The sequence below is a fragment of the Lactuca saligna genome, chromosome 5, assembly GCF_052625555.1.
Source record: "Lactuca saligna cultivar CGN05327 chromosome 5, ASM5262555v1, whole genome shotgun sequence".
Lineage (NCBI taxonomy): Eukaryota > Viridiplantae > Streptophyta > Magnoliopsida > Asterales > Asteraceae > Lactuca > Lactuca saligna.
Window position 1 is genome coordinate 233,243,432 of NC_136421.1, and position 22,124 is coordinate 233,265,555.

Sequence of the window (22,124 nt, forward strand, 5' to 3'; positions counted from 1 at the left end):
TATATATATATATATATATATATAAGGAAAAGATAGCATATTCTTTTTTGTTGATTGTATATATATGTATAAGATAGACGCTCGTCAAAACTTTTGTTTATTGATTGGAAGTAAAAAGAAAAGTGAAACTAATGAGATGTGTCGATGTATTTTGGTACTAATGATATTGATTTATAAACGTTTTAGATCTTTAAACTAACACGCTTGAAATCAGGTTATAGTAAATAAAAAGTTTCACACTATTATGATTGAAAATAAAACAAAATTACGTATTTACCCGTCACTTGTTGTAATATTAAAAAGGGTTTCACTATAACTTTATAAGAAGATTGTCTTCCATTTGCCCTTTAGTAATTTTAACCATTAGTTCCCTTAAATCTAAATAATTACTATAATTTATGCCTAAGTGCTTTAAAATTGTATTCTTAAAATCCAAAAGAATACAAAAAAACTTAAATGAAAGTGATAGAAGGGAAAAGAAGTGATGAAAGAGGGGGAGAAAGGTTTGAATTAGTTTGTGAGGGAGTTCACCACTTCATCCCACATCCCCTTCTTAGAGAAAACAAATAGCTTTCGAGTGCTTATATAAACCCAATCATCTTGTAATTTGAAAGGCACGCAGCCATATGGTGAGCACAAAGCGAACTATTCTTTCGCCTTTTACTAAAGAATACCGTGTATTCGTATTTATAGTGGCATTTGCCTATTTTTGGAGAGTCCCTTTTGCTTGAAGGGCTCCAACCAATGCTTTTAGTTGAAAATTTTCAGTATATATAACAGATATTTTGCATAAGTTTGTTCCTTTTTACATTGAAAATCAGAGAAGACTCAAACGATTGATGCCTTCCTGCCCAAGCTAACGATTCTGAGAATGAAAAATGTTCCAGAATGATCTCTACACACTCAGAGAAGACTCAATATCAGCCTTACACGTGTCCCTTCACCTTATGTCTCCAGTGGTAAACCATCCACGCAGTGGGCGTGGGCTTGGGCTGATCAACTTGTGGGCTGGACATTTAGATTTATGGACTGTTCTTTATCAGCATCTAAATTTGGCTTGGTGTTTTATATGTAGCTCGATCAAAGCCTCCAACATGCAAAAAAGGTGAAAGAAGAAACTCTTTATGTATAGGAATCATGGCAACAAATTTTGGAATGAGAAACTATTAATTTATAGGAATCATTGCAACAAATTTAGAAACATGGAGGCAATTTGGATCAAATACAACATCTAAAGCTGCAGTCATCCAAATCCCAATCTAGTTTTTTTTTTTAGAACGACTACTTCCAAATCCCACTCTAGTAAATGAAGGTACACGAGAAGCTTACAATATTACATCATTTATCTAGTGGAATAGCTTTTAACAGTCGTCTTATTAAAGTGGGATAGCTTATTGTGAATATCCAATATCTTTTAATGCAAGGGGAAAAGGGCTTGAAGAAAAAATTTAGGTAGGGAGGTCATCCCACATTTCTTTAGATAAATCGGAAGGCCTTGAATTAAGTGAATACATTTCAAATCAGAAAAGACAGTTGTATATAGAGTGACTTACACTAATGGTCCTTACGGTTTAGGGTAATTTGTGTATTTGATCCATAATTTATTTTTTTAACTTAGAAGGTCCTTACTGTTTGTTAGTGTTACGCGCTTGGTCCCTATTTTACCTAAAAAGATTATTTTGTCATTCATTTTTTAATTTATATAAATAAACACACTCTCAACCCCACCCCTCACTTTACCTTATATATCCCACCATTTTTTCTTATTTAAATAATAGTCTTTTAGGTAAGACAAAAACCAAACGTGTAACAAAAACAAATAGTAGGGATCAAGAGTGTAAGAAAAACAAATAGTAGGGACCTTCCGAATTAAAAAAATAAATTAGAGACCAAACGTGCAAATTATTCCAAACCATAACAACCATTCGTTTAATTCGCCCTTGTATATAAATTTGCTTTGGCTCAAGATTATAGATAAGCATCAGTGTATTCGGAACATAAAAATTATAGAGCTAGACTTACTATTGTTTAAATCGGTATTTATTAACCTCCTTAATTAAAAAGCGGAAATGCCGAACCGGACATCCAACAAATGACTAGGTACTCATGTTATTTCTATTAAGAAAAAAGGTTATGAATCATGTGCTTATTATTAGTAGTGAAGGCGGACATCCGAAAACATGCATTAAAATAGAGAATCAATGTTTGAACTCTAAATGCAAAACTCATTTAGACTTATTTGGCAAATGATATGAATGAATGTTTGCAATTATTGGTTCAACTCATATAGATTGTAAAGGTATTTCAATTTTTTTTCGAGATAACTATCTAACTAAGACCTCGTTTGATAGTTTTTGTTCGGGAAAATGCTGTCTGGGAAAGTGTTGTATGGAAAAAATTTCTGACTGGAAAAGAAACCTTATTGTTTGATTGTACATCCGATTGACTATGTTGAATGATGAAAAATGACAACATTACTTTGTTGTTCTATAGTGTGATGGAGTTGTTTTTAGTTTTTTTTTTTTCAAGTTAATGTTACGTCGTTATTCTTTCTAGCAATTAATTTTTTTTTATAACTAAACATGTGATTCTTGACTAAGTTTACGTCCGATAGTGGTTGGATGGATGAATTTTTTTCAAAATATATTAGGATGATGGTAGTGTTGTTCAAAAAAATAAGAACTAATCCAATAAAAATGAATTAAAAAATTAACTAAAAGAAATTAATCATCAAACAAAGTAATATTTATTAATATATAAATATTATATATTTATAAATAATATTTTTTTAATATATAATAATCCAATAAAAAGAAATAAAAAAGAATTATTTAAAAGAAATTAATAATCCAATAAAATAATAATAATTAATACATAAATATTATATATTAAAAATAATATTTATTAATATATTATAATTCAATAAGAAAAGAAATTTAAAAAAAAAATTAATAAATTAATAATGCAAGAAAGAAAGAGGCAGAGTTTGGGGCACAATTGTCTCTCCAACCTATTCAGCCATAAATATATGGTTTTGGAGCTTTCTGGGAAAAACATATCTTATCGGGAAAGATCCATTTTTTGTGCATATCAAACAGTCTTTCCGGTCTATTCAGCCAGAAAGACCTGTTTGGACCTGAAAAGATGTCTATCAAACATGGCCTAAGTTAGAGTACAAAATAAAATTATTCTTTGAAGTTTAGATGAGTATTTTATTGGGATAATGACTTGATAGAGTAAGATACTTTTTGAAATGTACACATTTAGTCCTTATTCTTTTTTTTTCTTGTAAAATAAACATTTATACTTTATTTTTTGTAACAATGCAGTCCTTGTGACCGGCTATACCTGGTATACCGGTCATATACGAATTTTCTTTTAGGGAAAATGACTTGATAGGGTAAGATACTTTTTGAAATGTACACATTTAGTCCTTTTTTTTGTAAAATAAACCCTTATACTTTATTAATGTGTACACATTAGGTCATTTTCATAGGATTCTACAGGTTTTGCTGATGTGGAAGCACAAATGACACTAAATAACAATTAATTAGATTAGTTACCGGAGGTGGGTGATCCTCCAGCAACAAGAAAAGGGCGGCGACCCTTCTCTTTCTCGTATCTCTTCCTTCCGGTCGAACAACAACAACCAAACACCCTTTACCTGTTGTGTTTCTCCGATTTGTTTCTCTTTGCCTCCATCTTTGAGATATGTTGCCAGAAAAAGAAGAAAGAATCGACGAGGGGGCTACCAGAGTAGCTCCTCACCGCCAACTACCGTCTCTACTTCCTCCTGCCTCCCCCTTCGACCTTGTTGTTTTTGTCATCATTCCTCCTTGCTACCAGTGATGTGTAGGAACACACAAAGGAATCGCCGGAGATCGGGGTTCTCCCTCTTTTTCATGATGAATAAAAGTTGGAAAAATCTCGTTGTGGCTATGTGGATGCCACCTGGGTATTTCATTTCAATAAAATAAAAGAAAGGGAAAATGACTTGATAGGGTAAGATACTTTTTAAAATGTACACATTTAGTCATTATTCTTTTTTTGTTTTGTAAAATAAACCCTTCTACATCAGCAAAACCCGTAGAATCCGGTGAAAATAACCTAATGTGTAGATATTAATAAAGTATAAGGTTTATTTTACAAGAAAAAAGAATAAGGACTAAATGTGTACATTTCAAAAAGTATCTTACCCTATCAAGTCATTATCCCTATTTTATTAGGAAACTGTAATAAAGTTCTTATATATTGATCTTATAATCGATTTAGTCATTATCTTTTTTTATTCAACTAGTCGTTTACCCGCGCCATGCGCCGGGTGTAAATATTTTAGTCAGAAATTAGTTTTCTAGTGACGATTAGTTCTTTTGTACAAATAGTTTGGTGTTTTATGTTGTTAACAGTATAAAGATTTTCAGAATATGTAAAACCACTAATATGAGATACAAGTAAGTGAATGTATTATTACTCCTCTTTTAACGGGATTAGAAGAAACCAAACGACCTCACATTAATAAGTTTCTATTAAAAATAAATGTACATTGTTTGTTTTTTTAATATAAATGTACTATTTTATTTAAACATGATTAAATCTTCATTTTTACAGTATAATTATGATTTGTGTTATTTTGTCACAACAGAAGGGTAATTGATAAATCGGCGCCAAAGAGTACCATAATCGGTCTAAGCGGTTGAGTGAGGTCAAGCAACACTTTTTATCCTTATAAAATTAATAAATATGATAGTTTTTTATTTTTATCTACTTATTTTGTTAGAATGTAAATAATTAGGTGGTAAACATAACGTGTTCATGTATTTCACAATGTATAAGTAGTTTATAATGTCTACGTTTTCGTAAAAACTATAGTAAATTCTCTCTTCTTCATGGAATCAACCGATCAAATAATTACTAATCTCGTCGATACTATGTGGATAATATTGTATGTTAAATAATATAATCTAATTGAGGTCTATTAATATCCAATGATGGAAATATTGTATCAATCAAAGCATTCAATGACTTTCCTATTTTAGTATTTTAGGAAAGGGAATTACTATATCATAAAGATGTGAATAAAGTTTTCGTGCATTGTTTATTCAACTCCATCACTGACACATAATAGATAGTCTAAGAATCATGGATCGGTTAGTACGCTCATATTTATGGTTCACCGCAACTTGATAATCGAAGACCAAAGAGACGACATTTCTATGCTAGAATCCGCAGTTTGTGCTCGTGTTCCACGTCTCACGACCGGCAACAAAAATATAATATTTATCGAAAATACAATAGATTTGAAATTTCATAGTTCAACTAAAATACAATAGATATTTTATTAACTAAAAATGAAGATTAAACAATATTAAAATTACACATTTTCTTACTTGCTTGCTGAAAATCACAGTTTGTGGAAATAAATTGATTTTGTCTAGAAGTCATTGTGGGTTCCTTTTGCAAAGTTGTTAATTATATCTAATTGTATTCTTTTTTAATTTTAAAATTATATATTTTTTAAGCTTGGACTAATATGATAAACAATAATAACTTTAGCACCAAATTTATAAGTTACTTGTTACTAAAAACAAAAATTATTAATTAGATTACTTTGATACACAATTTTTTCTCATGGTCAATATTACATAGTTAAAATAAATAAATAAAAGAACTTACTTCAAATTGCATTTAGATAAAATTGATTGTTGTATTCGCCTTCATTTTCAAGAAACCATCGTTTTTTCTTTCTTGAAAGTGATGATGTTATGTTTCTATTATAATAAATGAAGTTTTTTTTACCATATGTAATTTTCTCATTCATTTAGACACATGGTATTTTCTAAAATTTTTAAATTTTCTATTTTCCACTTGTTATTTTATTGTATTTTTCATTTTATTAAATTAAAATTCCACATTTAATGTGTAAGGTAATATATATGTAAAGTATTTATTAGAAAAAAATTATATATGTAATGTATTCAATACATTAAAATCTCATTAATTTTAATAATTCAAATTTTTCTCATTTTTCTTATAAATTCAAACTTTCCAAATTGTTAAAATTTTATATTTATTTTTTTTAATTAAACTCGTGTAATACATGGATCTTACACCTAGTTGACTATTTTGTTAAAGTAATAAGCATATTTATATTTGATGTTTACTATATTTCGTAAAAAATAGAAATATGACTAATGTTAAATATGAATAGCCCAAATCCCATTTTCGACAAAACTAAATTCACGCCTTTGACGATTTTAAGGATCGTTTAATTAGGTCCAATCTCATCGAATCCGAGGAGTAAGACTACCCCGTTGGGGGTTCTTGCGAGCCGATCTTAAAAAATATATATATTAAAAAATTAAGAATTATACAATCCTTCGTGATCCAGCTTGTGCCCACGACCTAGCTCATGTTAGATTGCATAGGAGCTCATACTACCCACGTGTCCATATTTACTATACTTCCTAGAGGAAACCAATTGTATTTTATATTAGAAACTAAATTTTGGTAAAAAAATAAACTTTATATTTAATATATATATATATATATATATATATATATATATATATATATATATATATATATATATATATATATATATATATATATATATATACCATAATGTTTCATTGAGTTTTCTCTACAAAATAAGATCAATATTGATATAGTTTTGTAAATATAAAATTTTAATATAAAATAGATTTCTAATAAAGTATTATTTTTAGTAAAATAAAAAAATAATAAATTATATATTTTTTAATCAAAAATGAGTTTGAGTTCGTTTGCTAATGGGGATAAAAAATTGGCTTGGATTGGGTTGTAGAGATGGAAGAGATAAAAATTAGTTTTTTATAGAAAAATTGGATTGGATTGGATTGCTAATGGGGTAGTCTAAATGTAAATGTTACAATTCTATTTGCATCTATCTTTAAAAAAATGATTAAATTGAATTATAAACACTCATTATTTTAAAATTACAATTTGCTTATAATGTTTTTCTAACAGTAATGGTTCCATGTTTTTTCAAATTGCTTCATGGCTTAATTTTCATTAATCTATATATGCAAAAAGAGAGTTATATATATTAAGAATTTAGGCCGTACATGCATTATCATTGATATGAATTGTTACAATTCCAAGGCTTCAAAAATTTAGAAAAAAAAAGTATAGAAACAGGACTGGTCAGTGTTAGAAAATAGTGAAAATCAATCGTAATGATATGGTTAAAATGGCAAATTTAACCTTGAGAATCCAAACTTTCACCTCAATCCTAGAGATTGGTTTATCAAGCTTGTAAACAATTTGATGATATTTACTTTCGTTTCTTATTTATTAAACTATCGTACTTTCAATTCTCTTTCTTATTAGGGCTTTGTATTAAACTGTCATACTTCCAATTAAAGCAACACACTTTCATTCTTTAATGTATTATAGCATCCTACTTCTTTTCTTTCTATTACAACACTGTAGTTATAAAGTATAAAATTTTAACATGAAAAAATAAAAGTAGGATGATATAATAAAAAACATAATTAAAGTAAGTTGTTTTTCCTTGAATTAACCCAAAGAAATATTAACTGGGTATTTTGGTCAAACACAAACAACACACACAACGGGTCGTTTCAAGTTGGTATCAGAGCCTTGGTTTGAGGGATTCAGGCACACTTACGAGTGTGTTTGAACTCAAACTAAGGAAATAGTAAAAGATTCTCAAAAGAGAAACATGTTCGAAAAGAATTTTGAAAAAAAGAACTTAGAAAGAAAAAGAGTTTTCTTAAAAAAGAGTGTGGTGCATGCAATCAGCCGAGCTCAAGTAAGTACTCCTAAATTACCCATACAAGTTTATATTATGATTATCTATTTCAGTTTTAGTAGAACAACATGCTAGAATAGGACTAAGGATCTAGGATGATGCCTTATGTGCCTGCTATACGTGTTTCAGCTTTATGAGAATTTTATGCTAGTATTGAGTAGAAAATAGTAGGATAGCTTGTTTAGGTTATGCCTGATATTATGAGCTTAGCATTGTATGCCAGTACAATTTCTTGTTATGAGAATATAGTTGCTTGATTAGTCTCCTGTGTCCGAATGCTGCTTGTTTTGTGCATTGTGGGACTCCGAGTGATAGGAGTTAGCCATTAGGTGAATATGTCAAATCACATGTGATCAGGGTTGAATAATCTTAGAGTGCTGGATTTGGCCCTACTGCGCAACTCTTGTTTGAGTCAAACCGTTGTTGCAATGAGTCTTCTACTCGAAGGATTATCTGAGCCTCATCACATGTGGTGGTACTCAGGTGATGACTAATTGGCATTACAAGGAGGCCTTCAGCAGTTGAGGACTGGTTTTTGTTGAGTCGGATATTTCCCTAGGGCAAGCCTAGGATGATAGTAGCAGTAGTAGTAACTTGGTGGAGTCGAGGTAGTTCTTGAGGAAAGTACGGATAGATGTGGAAGGTAGTATGGGCCTGTACTACTGAAAGCAGAGGGTCCGTACTTGAATCAAGGAAGGCCGAGCGAGACCAGGAAACCTGTAGTAGTAGTGATCCCTCGAGATATATCAGTGTTTCTGACATTTATCATGATGTGTTTTAAGAATGGTGCTTTTACGCCTAGGCCAGCAGTCGGCAGTTCAGGAGCCGGTGAGGGATCAGGATCAGGCTCGGGGGCCGAGCATCTAAATGAGCAGACTCCTGTGATATTTGGTTTTATCAATGAGGGAATTTTGGAGTTGATGGATGAGAGGTTGAGCACCTTCCGTGCGGAGGTGGCGACCATGATGGGATCGCGCACACTCACCTTCAGGGAGTTCAGAGCTTGTGGAGCTCCAGACTACCATGGGGAGCGAGACCCCATTGCGAGCATGAGGTGGTTGGCAGATGTCGCCAACGCTTTCCGCACCAGCAGATGTCCCGATGGGGACAAGGTCAGATTAGCATCATGTCTTCTGAAGGACAGGGCACGAGATTGGAGGGAGGAGATTGGGCATGTCATCAGGGATGATGCAACACTTGATGCTATGACTTGGATTGATTTTACTACCAGGTACAGAGCCGAGTTTGCACCGGTCATTGAGGTGTAATAGTTAGCCAGGGAGTTTTCAGGATCTTACTCAGACTACAGAGACAGTGGCAGAGATTACCGTTGAGTTCAGGGAGAGGGCTCTTTTCGTTCCTCAGTACGCAGGTGATGAGGAAATGAAGAAGGCCCACGATTATGAGCTGTTGCAGAGTGATATCCGCCAGTTTGTGAGCCAGTCCAGCTGTAAAACGTTGGATGACATGATTGCTAGGGCTCGTGAGAGAGAGATTGATTTAGATATGGAGAGGAAAAGGAAGCCAGAGATAGTATCTGGCACAGGGAGTTCGGGCAAAAAGCCCAAGGTATCAGATCACACGTTTAGAGGTCAGTAGAGCCACAGTCGGTGTGGCAAGTGTAGGAGGTTGCACGATGGGGCGTGCAAGGCAGGGAGTCCCGGTTGCTACAAGTGTGGCCGGACTGGGCATATGAGCAGAGATTGTACAATTACTCCCACTGTTACCGCAACATCTGATCTGATTTGCTTCCATTGCAACCAGAGGGGACATAAAAAGTCTCAGTGTCTGAGTTTGACAGTAGCAGAAAGGGAAGGTGGTAGCACCTGCCCCTGCAACATTGAGGATTACAGACGGTCGCCAGGGCTGAAGTGAGGCGCCAGTGGCGAAGAGTAGAACCTTTCAGATGACAACAGAGGAAGTGTGAGCGACTCCTGATGTGGTGACATGTATGCATTTTCCCTTTATCTCTTTATTATTGTTGATTGTTTCTTATAGTTATGTGTTTTTCTATATATAGGACCGTTCTTAGTGAAAGACATATAAGCTACAGTCTTGTTTGATTCGGGGGCTACCCGATCGTTTGTTTTGCTTGCGCTTAGCAAGAGGTTTAGCAAAACTCCGGGGGAGCTGGATTGTCCACTTGAGGTTGAGATAGTTGATGAGAGGATCGTCAGGGTTACGAGAGTGCATAAGGGGTGTTCGCTTCAGTTATTCAATGATCAGTTTTCAGTAGACCTAGTTCTATTCCCCTGCGAGGGAATAAGGTTATAGTGGGTATGGATTGGTTGAGCCCCAATGGGGCGGTGATTGATTGTGATCTATAGCTAGTGAGGATCCGCACCCTAAGTGGGGGAGAATTAGTGATTCAGGGCGAGAGGCCACAACGCGGACCGATTATTTGCTCAGCAGCGAGAGCGAGACGCTACTTTCAGCAGGCTTGCGCAGGGTTCGTCGCCTACGTTCTAGATACCTGAGAGAAGGGCAAGGCGACAGTCGATGATGTACCAGTAGTGCGAGACTACCCGGACGTATTCCGGAGGATTTGCTTGGGATACATCCGGATAGACAGGTTGAGTTCAGGATTGATTTGGTTCCTAGTGCGGCTCCGATAGCCAAGGCACCGTATCGGTTGGCTCCTCTAGAGATGCAGGAGTTGCCTACGCAGCTACATTAGCTACTAGACAAGGGTTTCATTAGACCGAGTAGTTCACCATGGGGAGCCCCGATCCTTTTTGTAAAGAAGAAGGATCGGTCGCATCGTAAGTGCATAGATTACCAGGAGTTGAACAAGTTAACGGTGAAGAACCGTTACCCACTCCCGAGGATAGACGACTTGTTCAATCAACTTTAGGGAGCATATTGGTTTTCTAAGATTGATCTGCGCTCCGGTTAGCATCAGATGCAGGTTAGGGGTGAGGATGCTCAGAAGACAACTTTTAGGACCCGTTATGGTCATTATGAGTATAATAGTTCCTTTATATTTGATGAAAAAATTCTTTAAGAAAACCCTTATTTCTTTTAGTAAAAATGGTAACCACAATGGTTCCTTCTATAATCACTTGGTTTATACTAACTATATATAATCTAATATTGAATAGATAGTTAGTTGTGTAAATCTGCCCTAAGCCCACAACCAAACAAGGAACATGAAGTAAGGTGGAAAGCACACATCCAACTACCTATCGGGTATTAATTATATATAACCCTGATGTATAAACCAAGGTATTATAAGCACTTAAGGTCCTTTAAGTTATACCGATTGGTAATTTTCTAGTTTTATATACCAAATGTTCTTTTTGAAAAGTATGTTTTGTACTAGAAAAAATGTGCATTGAATTAGTGTCCTATGACCTGACCCATACCTGGTACCCCTTATGATGAGTTGGTGTATATGGAACACACACATACACACACACACACACACACACACACATATATATATATATATATATATATATATAAGATTTAATAGATAACAGGCTGGGTAAATCTGCTGTAATCCCATAACCAAACAAGGAACAGGAAATGAAGCGAAAGGCACACATCCTATTACCTGTCGGATCCGATTAATATATATCCCTGATGTATACCCTAAGGAATCATAAAGTTAGCATTATAGGCCCCTCTTTATTGAATGTACTATGACTCGACTGTTCTGTTTGTCATTTGAAAAGATGTAAGTTTTCCCTAGTTTATAACTGTCATAACTCGAAAATAGTTTGCATTAACTTTCAAATGGAACTGTTACAATATGAAAGTAATGGGAAATGTAAGTACATAATTGTCTTTTGAAATGACAATTGAAGTACTGATTACCTTAAAACAATTATGTTTTATTAAGTTCATAATGTGATGTGGTTGTAGCCATACTATACGCTCTCCCTCCAAGAGATTCTGGTTACAAAACGCAACTTCAGCAAGCAAATTACAGAGCTGTGAAGTAGTCTCACATTAAAGTTATCGTAGTCTTGTATACCCAATTTATTATCACCTTTTGTTTAGACCAATGAGTTAGTGAATATTGGTATAATTTGTAAATCATGATTTGTTCTTCTGTTATAGTATCTTAGTATGTTCTTTTTGTTGTAGTATCTTACTATGATCTTTATGTTATCATGTATTGTATCTTCCTCCCTGTTTCTCTTTATAGTATGCTCTCTATGTTATCGTGTATTGTATCTACCTCCATGTTTCTCTTTATAGTATGTTTCTAGTATCTAGTATGAACTAAACCCCTAAACTATACCTATTATAGTTTACTAGTATGTTTACTTGAAATGTTATTGAAAAGACTCATTTATCTACTAAGTTATGATTGTACTTAAAAAAAATGGAGTTTTATAAACTATAAAGTAACATAACTTAAAAAGAGTTTTTGAAATGTTTTGATCACTTATAATACATAAGAAATCTGTTAAAATGATGTTTATAGCAAAACATTTACACAATTAACATTGTGTTCAACTTGTATCCCCCCCCCCCCCCTAAAAGCATTTAAACAGTTAAATGATTGATTATAGGGGTATGAACTCACCTTATGTGGGTGATTCAAACGAATATGCGCATAAGGATGAGAAGCTCCACTAGTGAAGTCTCGAGACACAAACGAGTCCTAAATGACATATAATGGCATGAATATAGTGTTTAGAAGCAACTAAATACAAGGAAACACCTTTAGGGACTAGGAAACACTTGAAATGAAGTGTTGAATCACATGTGATTGTATGAAAAAGGGTTCATGACCACACACTTGGTGTTTACGTCCAAGATAGATGAGTTTACGGTCGTAAACTCATGATCATTATGCAAAAGAGGGTGGTTTAAGGTCCTATCTATCATCCCGTAGGGTTCAAGGCCTAGTGCTTGGATATAAGAAGGGTTTGCTGCCAAAATGTGTCCAAATCATGGGTTTACGGTCAAGGGAGATTCCATGGTCGAAAACTCAAGATGTTTAGGGTAATTAGGTCTTAAATCAAAGGGGGGTTTCATAGTTTCAAGTGTTCTTATGGATGGAAAGTACTTAGAAGTGTTTAAGGCTCAAAACATGATCAAAACAAGGGTTTACAGCCATAACCAAGAGTTTACGGCCGTAAACTCTTGATGATCATGAGATTGATGAAGAACAAATGTAAATCAAGGCTTGGATCAAGAGGCCTTACAAGTAGAATGAGTTTAAGGATGAAATGCTTACGTTTTTGGAGCTTTGGAGGGTTCACGGTTGAAGAAGGTTGAGAGAGAATGGAGTGGTGTGCGGCTAAGAAGTGAGAAATGAAGAAAAATTAAGTCTTCACTTATATATAGGGGGAGTTCACGACCATCAAGAGTTTACGACCATAAACTCTAGTTTGCGGCCGTAAACTCGTTGTGATGGAGTTTCCGGCTTGATTGCAACCTTCTAATCTCGAGTTAATACTTCGTAACACTCAATCCTTAAGTGTACTAGGCTTAGAACTCATTAGAATGACCTTTAACCAGACTAAAGGGCAAACAGATTTAGTCTGACTCTCGATTGATTGGCTGGACTTATAAAACAAAAAATTTCGGGTTGTCACACATATATTCCATTATAAGAAAATTGTCTGCTAGTTTTTATGAAAAACCAAAATGCTTATAATCAACGAATAAAAAGGTATTGTCCTCTTTTTCAAGTCCATTTGGAAAAGGGGTGATTACTAATCTAGCCAAACTAAGAGGGTAATTAACAATTTTTAGCCAAAAATTAGCAAATTACCAAAAATAGCCCATGAAACCGTAGGTTTCGAGATTCGCATACTGTTTCGCCATTTCGTCTACTGTTTCGTGTTTTGTATAATTTTTTTTTTTAATTTTTGACATTCAAAACCGTAGGTTTTTTAAAACCTACGATTTCCTCTCGAAACCTACAGTTTTCCAAACCGTAGGCTACGGTTTTCGCAAAAAAAAAATTATGGTTTTTTTTTTTGGAGGGTTTTTATCTACTATATTGGGGGTTTTATCTATAATCGAGACATAGAAAATAACATCATTTTTAACGACATGCAAAACATTGAATCATAAGATACATACAAAGGGATACAATTGTTACAAATACTTTTAACCATACATTTTAGGAAACCTACAAAATATATATATATATATATATATATATATATATATATATATATATATATATATATATATATATATATATATATATATATAACCGGAAACCTACAATTTATTTTTTCCAAAAAAAATCATAAGATACATACAAGGGGATACAAATGTTTATTGACTTTTTTTTAAATAAAAATAAAATAAAAATGGTTTTTTGTGAAACCTACAGTGTACAAATGTTTACTGCACAAACTGTGCAGTAAACACTTGTACACCGTAGGTTTCTAAAAAACCTACGATTTCCCTTTTTTTTTTTATATAAAAAATTATACCACAACAAAATACATCCAATTCTTATTCTATTGATACCATATTTAAAAAAAGATGAAATAGAAAATAACGTCCGTAAGGTTTCATATGAAACCTACGGTGTACAAGTTGAAACTGCACAAACAGTGCATTGACCACTTGTACACTGTAGGTTTCATATGAAACCTACGGTTTTATATATTTTTTTTTTCAAAAAATTTATCCCCATAAACAAAACCTACTCCTAATCCCAAACATGGTAAAATTTTTAAGAAAAGTAGACAAACCTGATTGTTCTTCGGGTGCTCAATTGAGAGAAAAACGTAACCTAACAACAGAAAACAATAGGAAAATGACATAATTTGAAATTTTTTTCATTATATATACTTTGGGTTGATGAGCCACGGAAAAGTAAACGGCTCCTTGAAACAGTAGCCCATTAGAGGAAAAGAGTAGTCAACGAGCGTTGACCGTAATCAACCGAATGTTGACTATTCTTTTGGGGGGCTATTTTTGGTTAAGTGAGTTTTTTTTGTTATTTTTTGATAAGTAATTAAATGTTGACTACTTTTTTGGGGCTATTTTTGTCTAAGTGGGTTTTTTTTTTTTGCTATTTTTGATAAGTTATTAAGAAAAATGGGTAGTTTTATATTTTCCCCTTTGGAAAATATGATTAGAAGTAAATTAGAGTGATGGTTTCTATAAAAAAAAATTAATAACGACTTAAAAAAATATTAAAAATAAAAATTTACCAATCCGAAATCGAAGGAACCCCAAAGTCATCAAAACGGTCAGCGGGTTTTATTTCCCAGATTCAAAATTTCAAATTGAATCATCCCTCCTTTCTCTCTCTGGTTATCTCCTCTATCTGCAATGGCGACCTCCGACAACTTCTTGAAAACACCTAGTAAAACACCAATGAACGATAAAGTTTCTTCATCTGCTAGAAAACACAACCACCAAACCACCTTCTCATCGTCTTCGTCTTCCACTAAGTCCCGGTTCGACGCTTATAACCGCCTTCAGTCTGCCGCCGTGGCATTTGGCGAAAAACTCCCGATTCCCGAGATTGTAGCGCTCGGAGGTCAGTCAGATGGCAAGAGCTCTCTTCTGGAAGCGCTACTTGGATTCCGATTCAATGTACGCGAGGTCGAAATGGGTACCCGCAGGCCTCTCATACTCCAGATGGTCCATGATCCTACTGCTCTTGATCCTAGGTGCCGGTTTCAGGTCAATTCCTGTTTTACCTAATCATACACTCTTATTATATGACGGGATTGAATGTATTAATGCTTAATTAGGGTTTATAGTTTCTAAAAAAGTGACGACAGTGAAGTGAATACGTAGTTAGGGTTTAGCAAGACCAAACTATTGGATCAGAGCCAGCTCTTATTTCTCTCAAAGTCGGACCATGGTATTAGGGAATAGGAAGTGTTTTGATGCGCATTGAAATTGACAATCAGTTTAGAGTCAATGTATGAATTGTGATACTGACTATTTACAGTAATGGCAGGAGGAGGATTCAGAGGAATACGGAAGTCCAATTGTTCTAGCGTCAGCAATTGCAGATACCATTAAATCACGAACAGAAGCTCTGTTGAAGAAGACTCAAACTGCTGTCTCTCCTAAACCGATTGTCATGAGAGCTGAATATGCACATTGCCCTAATCTTACCATCATTGATACTCCAGGGTTTGTTCTCAAGGTACTTTACATCATCAGACTCTAGTGTACTCATCCATATTTATACTTTATAGTAATCCGAACTACATTTTGGCAGGCTAAAAAGGGTGAACCTGAGACCACACCAGAAGAAATTCTGTCAATGGTGAAATCTCTAGCTAGTCCACCTCACAGAATCCTTGTATTCCTTCAACAAAGTAGTGTTGAGTGGTGCTCATCTTTATGGTTGGATGCCATTCGTGACATTGATCCAACTTTCAGAAGAACATTAATTGTTGTCTCCAAATTTGATAATCGCCTTAAGGAATTTACTGATAAATGGGAAGTGGACAGGTACTTAAGTGCAAGTGGCTACCTTGGAGACAACATACACCCATTTTTTGTAGCCCTACCAAAAGAAAGAACCACAGTTTCAAATGAAGAATTTCGCAGACAAATCTCACAAGTGGATGCAGATGTTATACGCCATTTACAACAAAACGTCAAAGGTGGATACGATGAAGAAAAGTATAAATCCCACATTGGTTTCGGTTGTCTCAGAGATTATTTAGAATCCGAGCTTCAAAAAAGATACAAAGAAGCCACACCTGCAACATTAGCTTTACTTGAACAACGTTGCAGTGAAGTCACTGCTCAATTAACCTCCATGGATTCCAAAATCCAAGCAACTTCTGATGTCGCTCACCTCAGAAGATCATCAATGATGTTTGCATCTTCAATCTGCAACCAAGTAGGCGCATTGATAGACGGAGCAGCAGACCCTGATCCTGAACAATGGGGAAGAACAACAGAGGAGGAGAAATCAGAAAGCGGAATGGGAAACTGGCCAGGGGTAATATCGGAAATAAAACCACCAAATGCTACCCTTCGTTTATACGGAGGTGCTGCTTTTGAAAGAGTAATGCATGAGTTTCGATGTGCTGCTTATTCCGTTGAATGCCCTCCTGTTTCAAGGGAGAAAGTTGCAAATATAATACTTGCACATGCGGGAAGAGGGGGTGGAAAGGGAATTTCAGAAGCAGCTGCTGAGATTGCACGTGCTGCTGCCAGGTCATGGCTTGCCCCTCTTCTTGACACAGCTTGTGAACGTCTTGCTTTTGTGTTGAAAAATCTCTTCGATCTTGCCATGGAGAAAAACCAACGTCAACATTTTGATTGTGATTGTAAGTATTTTATTTATTTTTTCTATTTCTTGGGTTTCATTTTGATTTTATTTAAAATTTTAGATGGGAAGAAAAACGGTGACATGGAAGGGTACGTGGGTTTCCACGCTGCATTAAGGCGATCCTACAATTGTTTCATAAAAGATCTTGCAAAACAATGCAAACAGCTCGTTAGGCATCATTTGGACTCTGTTACAAGTTCGTATTCGCAAGTATGCTATGAGAATGATTTATTGTTTAGTGCAAACTCCAGTTACAGAAACCAGACATCTGCTTCAATGTCGCTTGATTTGTCAGATCAAGAAAACATTCCGCCGGAAAATAACGATCGGGAGACAACACCGGGAAAGCTTGTGAAAGCGGCGGGAGAAGGAGAGGCTTCTGCTATGACTGTGCCGGAGACGCCGTCACCTGACCAACCACGCGATGGGAATTACGTTCTGAAAAAGGAAAACGGTAACTTTTTGGAAGGTGGCGGCGGGAGGAAACGGCATCCTAGGATTCAGATGAATCAAGGTAACGGTAAAGTGTTGGGGAACTTGTTAGGGCAAAACGGCGGCACGACGACGTATAACGAGATATGTTGTTCGGCTGCACAACATTTTGCGAGGATACGTCAAGTGTTGGTGGAGCGGAGTGTGACGTCAGCTTTGAATTCAGGGTTTTTAACCCCATGGTATGTCATTGATTTTTTCACCATTTTTTTATTTTATTAAAATAATACATAAGATATAATGATATTTTTGTGTGTAGTCGTGAGCGGCTTATGGTGGCGTTAGGAGTGGATTTATTTGGGGTGAATGATGAGAAGTTTATGGATATGTTTGTGGCACCGGGTGCGATTGATATGCTTGAGAATGAAAGAGAGTCTCTTAAGAAACGTCAGAAGATATTAGATTCTTGTTTGACTGAATTTAAGGCTGTCGCAAGATCGCTTTAGTGATGGATTTTTTTTTTCTTGCTTTCATCTCGTGAGCAAATGTTGGTTTACTATGATTTTCAACACATGTTTTTTAAGAGATTTTCCTGTTTTGAATTGACATAATTGCCACTTGAATTGTTAGGTCTTGTTTATCATTTTTTTTATGTTGATAAAAGATCTGAGATGTTGCATATATGATGCAAAAACTGTGCATTGAATGAAAAGTGTTGTTTGAATATCAATTAAAAATGCGGAGAAATAAAAAAATACAAGAAGTTTATGTGGTTTATTATTGATTTCATAAGAAGGTTTTCTATTACATTGAGATCTACATACAGAGCCAAGTAAGCATTTGAGTTCAGTCCATTAGACTCAACAATAGTCTGGATGATTTGACTGTTAAATGTATGCAACATGACAATATTTGATACAACAAAATATTTGACCATTATGTACGAGACTTCTTTGGTTTTCAACAACCACATTCAAGTTGATGGATAATAAATGCAATGGGAAAAAGTCTCAAAGTATTGATAATTAATGGGCAAAAATCTCTAAGTATTGATATTTAAGATAAAAATAGGCTGATTTTTAAAGTTTTTGAGTTTCTTTAGTTGCATACCTGAGTTACTATATGTCTTTATTAACCATATATATTTGTAGTCTAATCATCGTTTTTCTACATTTAAAAGTTTTTGGGCTTTGTATGGAGGGCGAAACAAAATCGAATGCCTTCGGCTGGAGCTCTTAAGAATAGGGGTGTTATAATGACATCGACTGCGTGTGGTGCTTGTAGAGTGAGAAGAAACAGGGGATCATATGGGATCATATCCTTGTCTTATGCCTACTAGTGAAAGGTGTATTATGTCGATTTTCCAATGGTGTAACGTCCAAGCGACTGAGTTTCAATCAGTCTCAAGCATCATCGATTTTGCCTCTAAATGGGGAAATTGCCCCAAAAAGAGGAAAATATTAACAACGATCTTGTTCAGAGCCCTATGGTGGTTATGGAGAGCGAGAAATGTAAGAATCTTTAATAAAAATGATTAGGATTCGGCGAGAATAATTGCTGCTGTCAGGGCTCAAACATTTGTTTGGGTAAAACATAAAGGATGTAGTAATAGAATAGAAACTTTGTAATCGAAACAATGTAAAACATCACCTCTACTAGCTTCTTGCTGGTTAGATGAATTTTCTGAATAAAATATCTTTTGCAGATTAAAAAAATGATTTTCTTCATTTCTTCATTCAATACAAAGATGAGAAAAATCGTATCCTTTGTTTTGTGCAGAATACAAATACCAAAATACATTTAAAGATTTACCATCTCCTAAATTAATTTATCGAAACTGTTATTATCTTCATAATTTCTTTTACAATTATATATATATATATATATATATATATATATATATATATATATATATATATATATATATATAGGAGTAGGATCAAATGAGAACACCTAAAAGGTTGAGAACGTGAGAACAGATATCATCCATCTATTATCTTAGATCTAAGGCTATAATTAATTAGAGATTTTGTTATTATTAAAATGTTTAAAATCAATTAATTTGAATTAAAATTAAGAAAAGGGTATCAGGATAATTAATCATTCCCTTATTTTAAACAACTCCTAAAATCTCTCTCTCTCTCTCTCTCTCTCTCTCTCTCTGTATATACCTAAACCTCCGATTTTATCATTCACTCCATTATTTTCCACTTGTGTCGCCGCCATCCACGAACCAGTTTCACAGTCGGAGAATGAAAAAGCATCGCCTCTGCCTTCGCCACCATGATCGCCGATGATAGCCACCATCTCGCACGATAAAACTCTGATTACGCTTCTATATCCAACCATCTTTATAATCCAATGTCTCTTCCATTCGTGAGTACCAGACCTTTCAACATCATAGGGTTATCGGTTGTTAGACCTCCTCTGTTGAAAGCAGGTGAATGAAATTGACGAGGAAGGATAGTTGGGTATTGCCTCCAGCAAGGCAACAATCCGACTGAAACCTACACAGCAACCTCAAGTCTCTGGTGGCCACGATGGCTTTAGTAATCGTTGACAAAACTGACACAACAACCTTAAGTCTGCGACGATCTGTGATTTTTTGAGTTATCTGGTGATTTTTTTGATCTCATGAGCCGTGTCTAGAGAAGAGGGTATGCTCTATTGATTGAGTTTTCTTGTTACTGCCAATTTGTTCATACTTTCTGATAAACCAATTATCTACCTTCCCATATGCTTTAATCAGTCAATTTCATCCTATTTTTAATCAATTTTGATAATGGCGGACGGGTCATCATCAATTGTGTTCTTTATAATCACTCATGATTATAAACATGGTTGTACCTATGATTAAAAAATGCTAAGTTTATCTCCAAAAATCGTAGTGTTGGTTTTGTTTTCTGTAAATTTTGAAACTATGTGAGTATCAAATTTGGTGTAATTATCACAGCTTAAAACAATTAAGAACTCAATGGGAATTAGCTTCAATTTTGTGTTCATTCTCCAATTAGGATCTTGTATGAAGATGAAACTTGGAAGACCTCTTTGAAATCAATCCATCATGTTTGGCTGCTTGTTTACATATTTAGTTGCAATTGGTGTCATGAGTAGTTCTTCTTGCTAATCTGATAACTGTTGGAACCGATGTACTTTTCTTTTACACTCAGTAACTTGTTACAAGTCACAAACCCTTTATGTTTCATAGTTAATAGTTAATACACAATGCATTGGTTATATTAATATCTTCCATTTGCAGTTAATCATCAATGAATCTATCAATAAGTATTTAGTTGTAATCCTATATGAATGCAATGTCAGATGTCTCATTTGCAGTTATTCATCAATGAATACTCCATGAGGCTGGTTCAAGAGGAGCAACAAAAGCAGCCACAACAATGCAGGGAACGGAGAATAAGAAATGATTGTAATTATAGTACTAGTTTCCGTATCAAAAAAATATATATTGTAACTTATTCATTTACTATTATAATTATATTGTTATAAGAATAGAATGTGTTTTATTAATTTTTATGTGAGTATCATTTTAGTTGATTTTATAATCTTTTTTCGGATTTTATTCATTTATGATTTTACAAGTGTATTCATAAATACATCTGAGTTAATTCATTTATAATTTACAATTTTATTTAAAAAAATAAATAAAAATATCTTCATTTTATGAAGATATTTAAAAAAAAAATGAGTTAAACCGATAAATTATTCATTCTCTTGATATTTGATTGCTAAAAATGAAACATGAAAATGAAAAATGAAATGAAAAAAAAAAAGCGTTTTTTAAGATAAAAATTAAATCATGATTTTATTAATTATTGGTTTATTAAAAGAATAGAATCTAAAAAATGAGATATTTTTGGTAATTGTCATCATAATCACTAAAATTTAGGAAATCATAATTTAATTAGATGGTAAAGTTCCATTTATGCCCTCTAAAAATGGTTGGTCTACAACTATTCTCACGTTCTCAACCTTTTAGGTGTTCTAATTTGATCCTCTCCCTATATATATATATATATATATATATATATATATATATATATATATATATATATATATATATATATATATATATATATATATATATATATATATATATATATATATATATATATATATATATATATATATATATATAAAAGAGCTGCTGGATGAGCTTCCAGGTCATTACTTTTATCCTTTACACTGAAAACAAATTTGACTTTCATGTATGCAAAAGCGCCAAGGGAAACCTCGTTTACATTACATAAGCAGTTTTATTTAGTAATTGTTAATTTTGGCTATAACTTTTATCCATACGAAAATAGGTAAAATTGCCATAGAAATATAAATATATTTTCAAGGAATACAACTTTTTAATCTGATTTTTAAATTGTTTTTCCAGTCTACCACTACACATTTATAAAAGCACTAACAAAATATTTTTCTTGTTACAAAAAATTACGTGTTTTTTAAACTTGAACTCTAACTTAGCACCTTACACAACCCATCATACACCTCTTAACAAATACGAAAGCAGCAATTAGAAAAAGCCATTCCAATTAGTAGCAAAGTACCCATCAAATTGAGAATAATTAAATAATAACCCTGATGAATCATGAAATCCCGAAACTAATCAATCAACGA

General features: G+C 33.9%; 1 protein-coding gene and 1 non-coding gene across 2 annotated transcripts; both read left to right on the top strand.

Annotated features, from left to right (window-relative positions):
* Positions 1-620: 620 nt before the first annotated feature.
* On the top strand, positions 621-737 carry LOC144999414 (U5 spliceosomal RNA). Its single transcript, XR_013660885.1, has one exon. It is a non-coding gene; the product is annotated as a U5 spliceosomal RNA (small nuclear RNA).
* A 14,269-nt stretch (positions 738-15,006) lies between these two features.
* On the top strand, positions 15,007-18,103 carry LOC145046253 (dynamin-related protein 5A-like). Its single transcript, XM_078994549.1, has 5 exons — positions 15,007-15,430; positions 15,714-15,905; positions 15,981-17,046; positions 17,110-17,722; positions 17,800-18,103. The coding sequence occupies exons 1-5, from the start codon at positions 15,074-15,076 to the stop codon at positions 17,984-17,986; spliced, it is 2,415 nt and encodes an 804-aa protein (XP_078850675.1). The 5' UTR covers positions 15,007-15,073; the 3' UTR covers positions 17,987-18,103.
* The last annotated feature ends 4,021 nt before the right edge of the window (positions 18,104-22,124 follow it).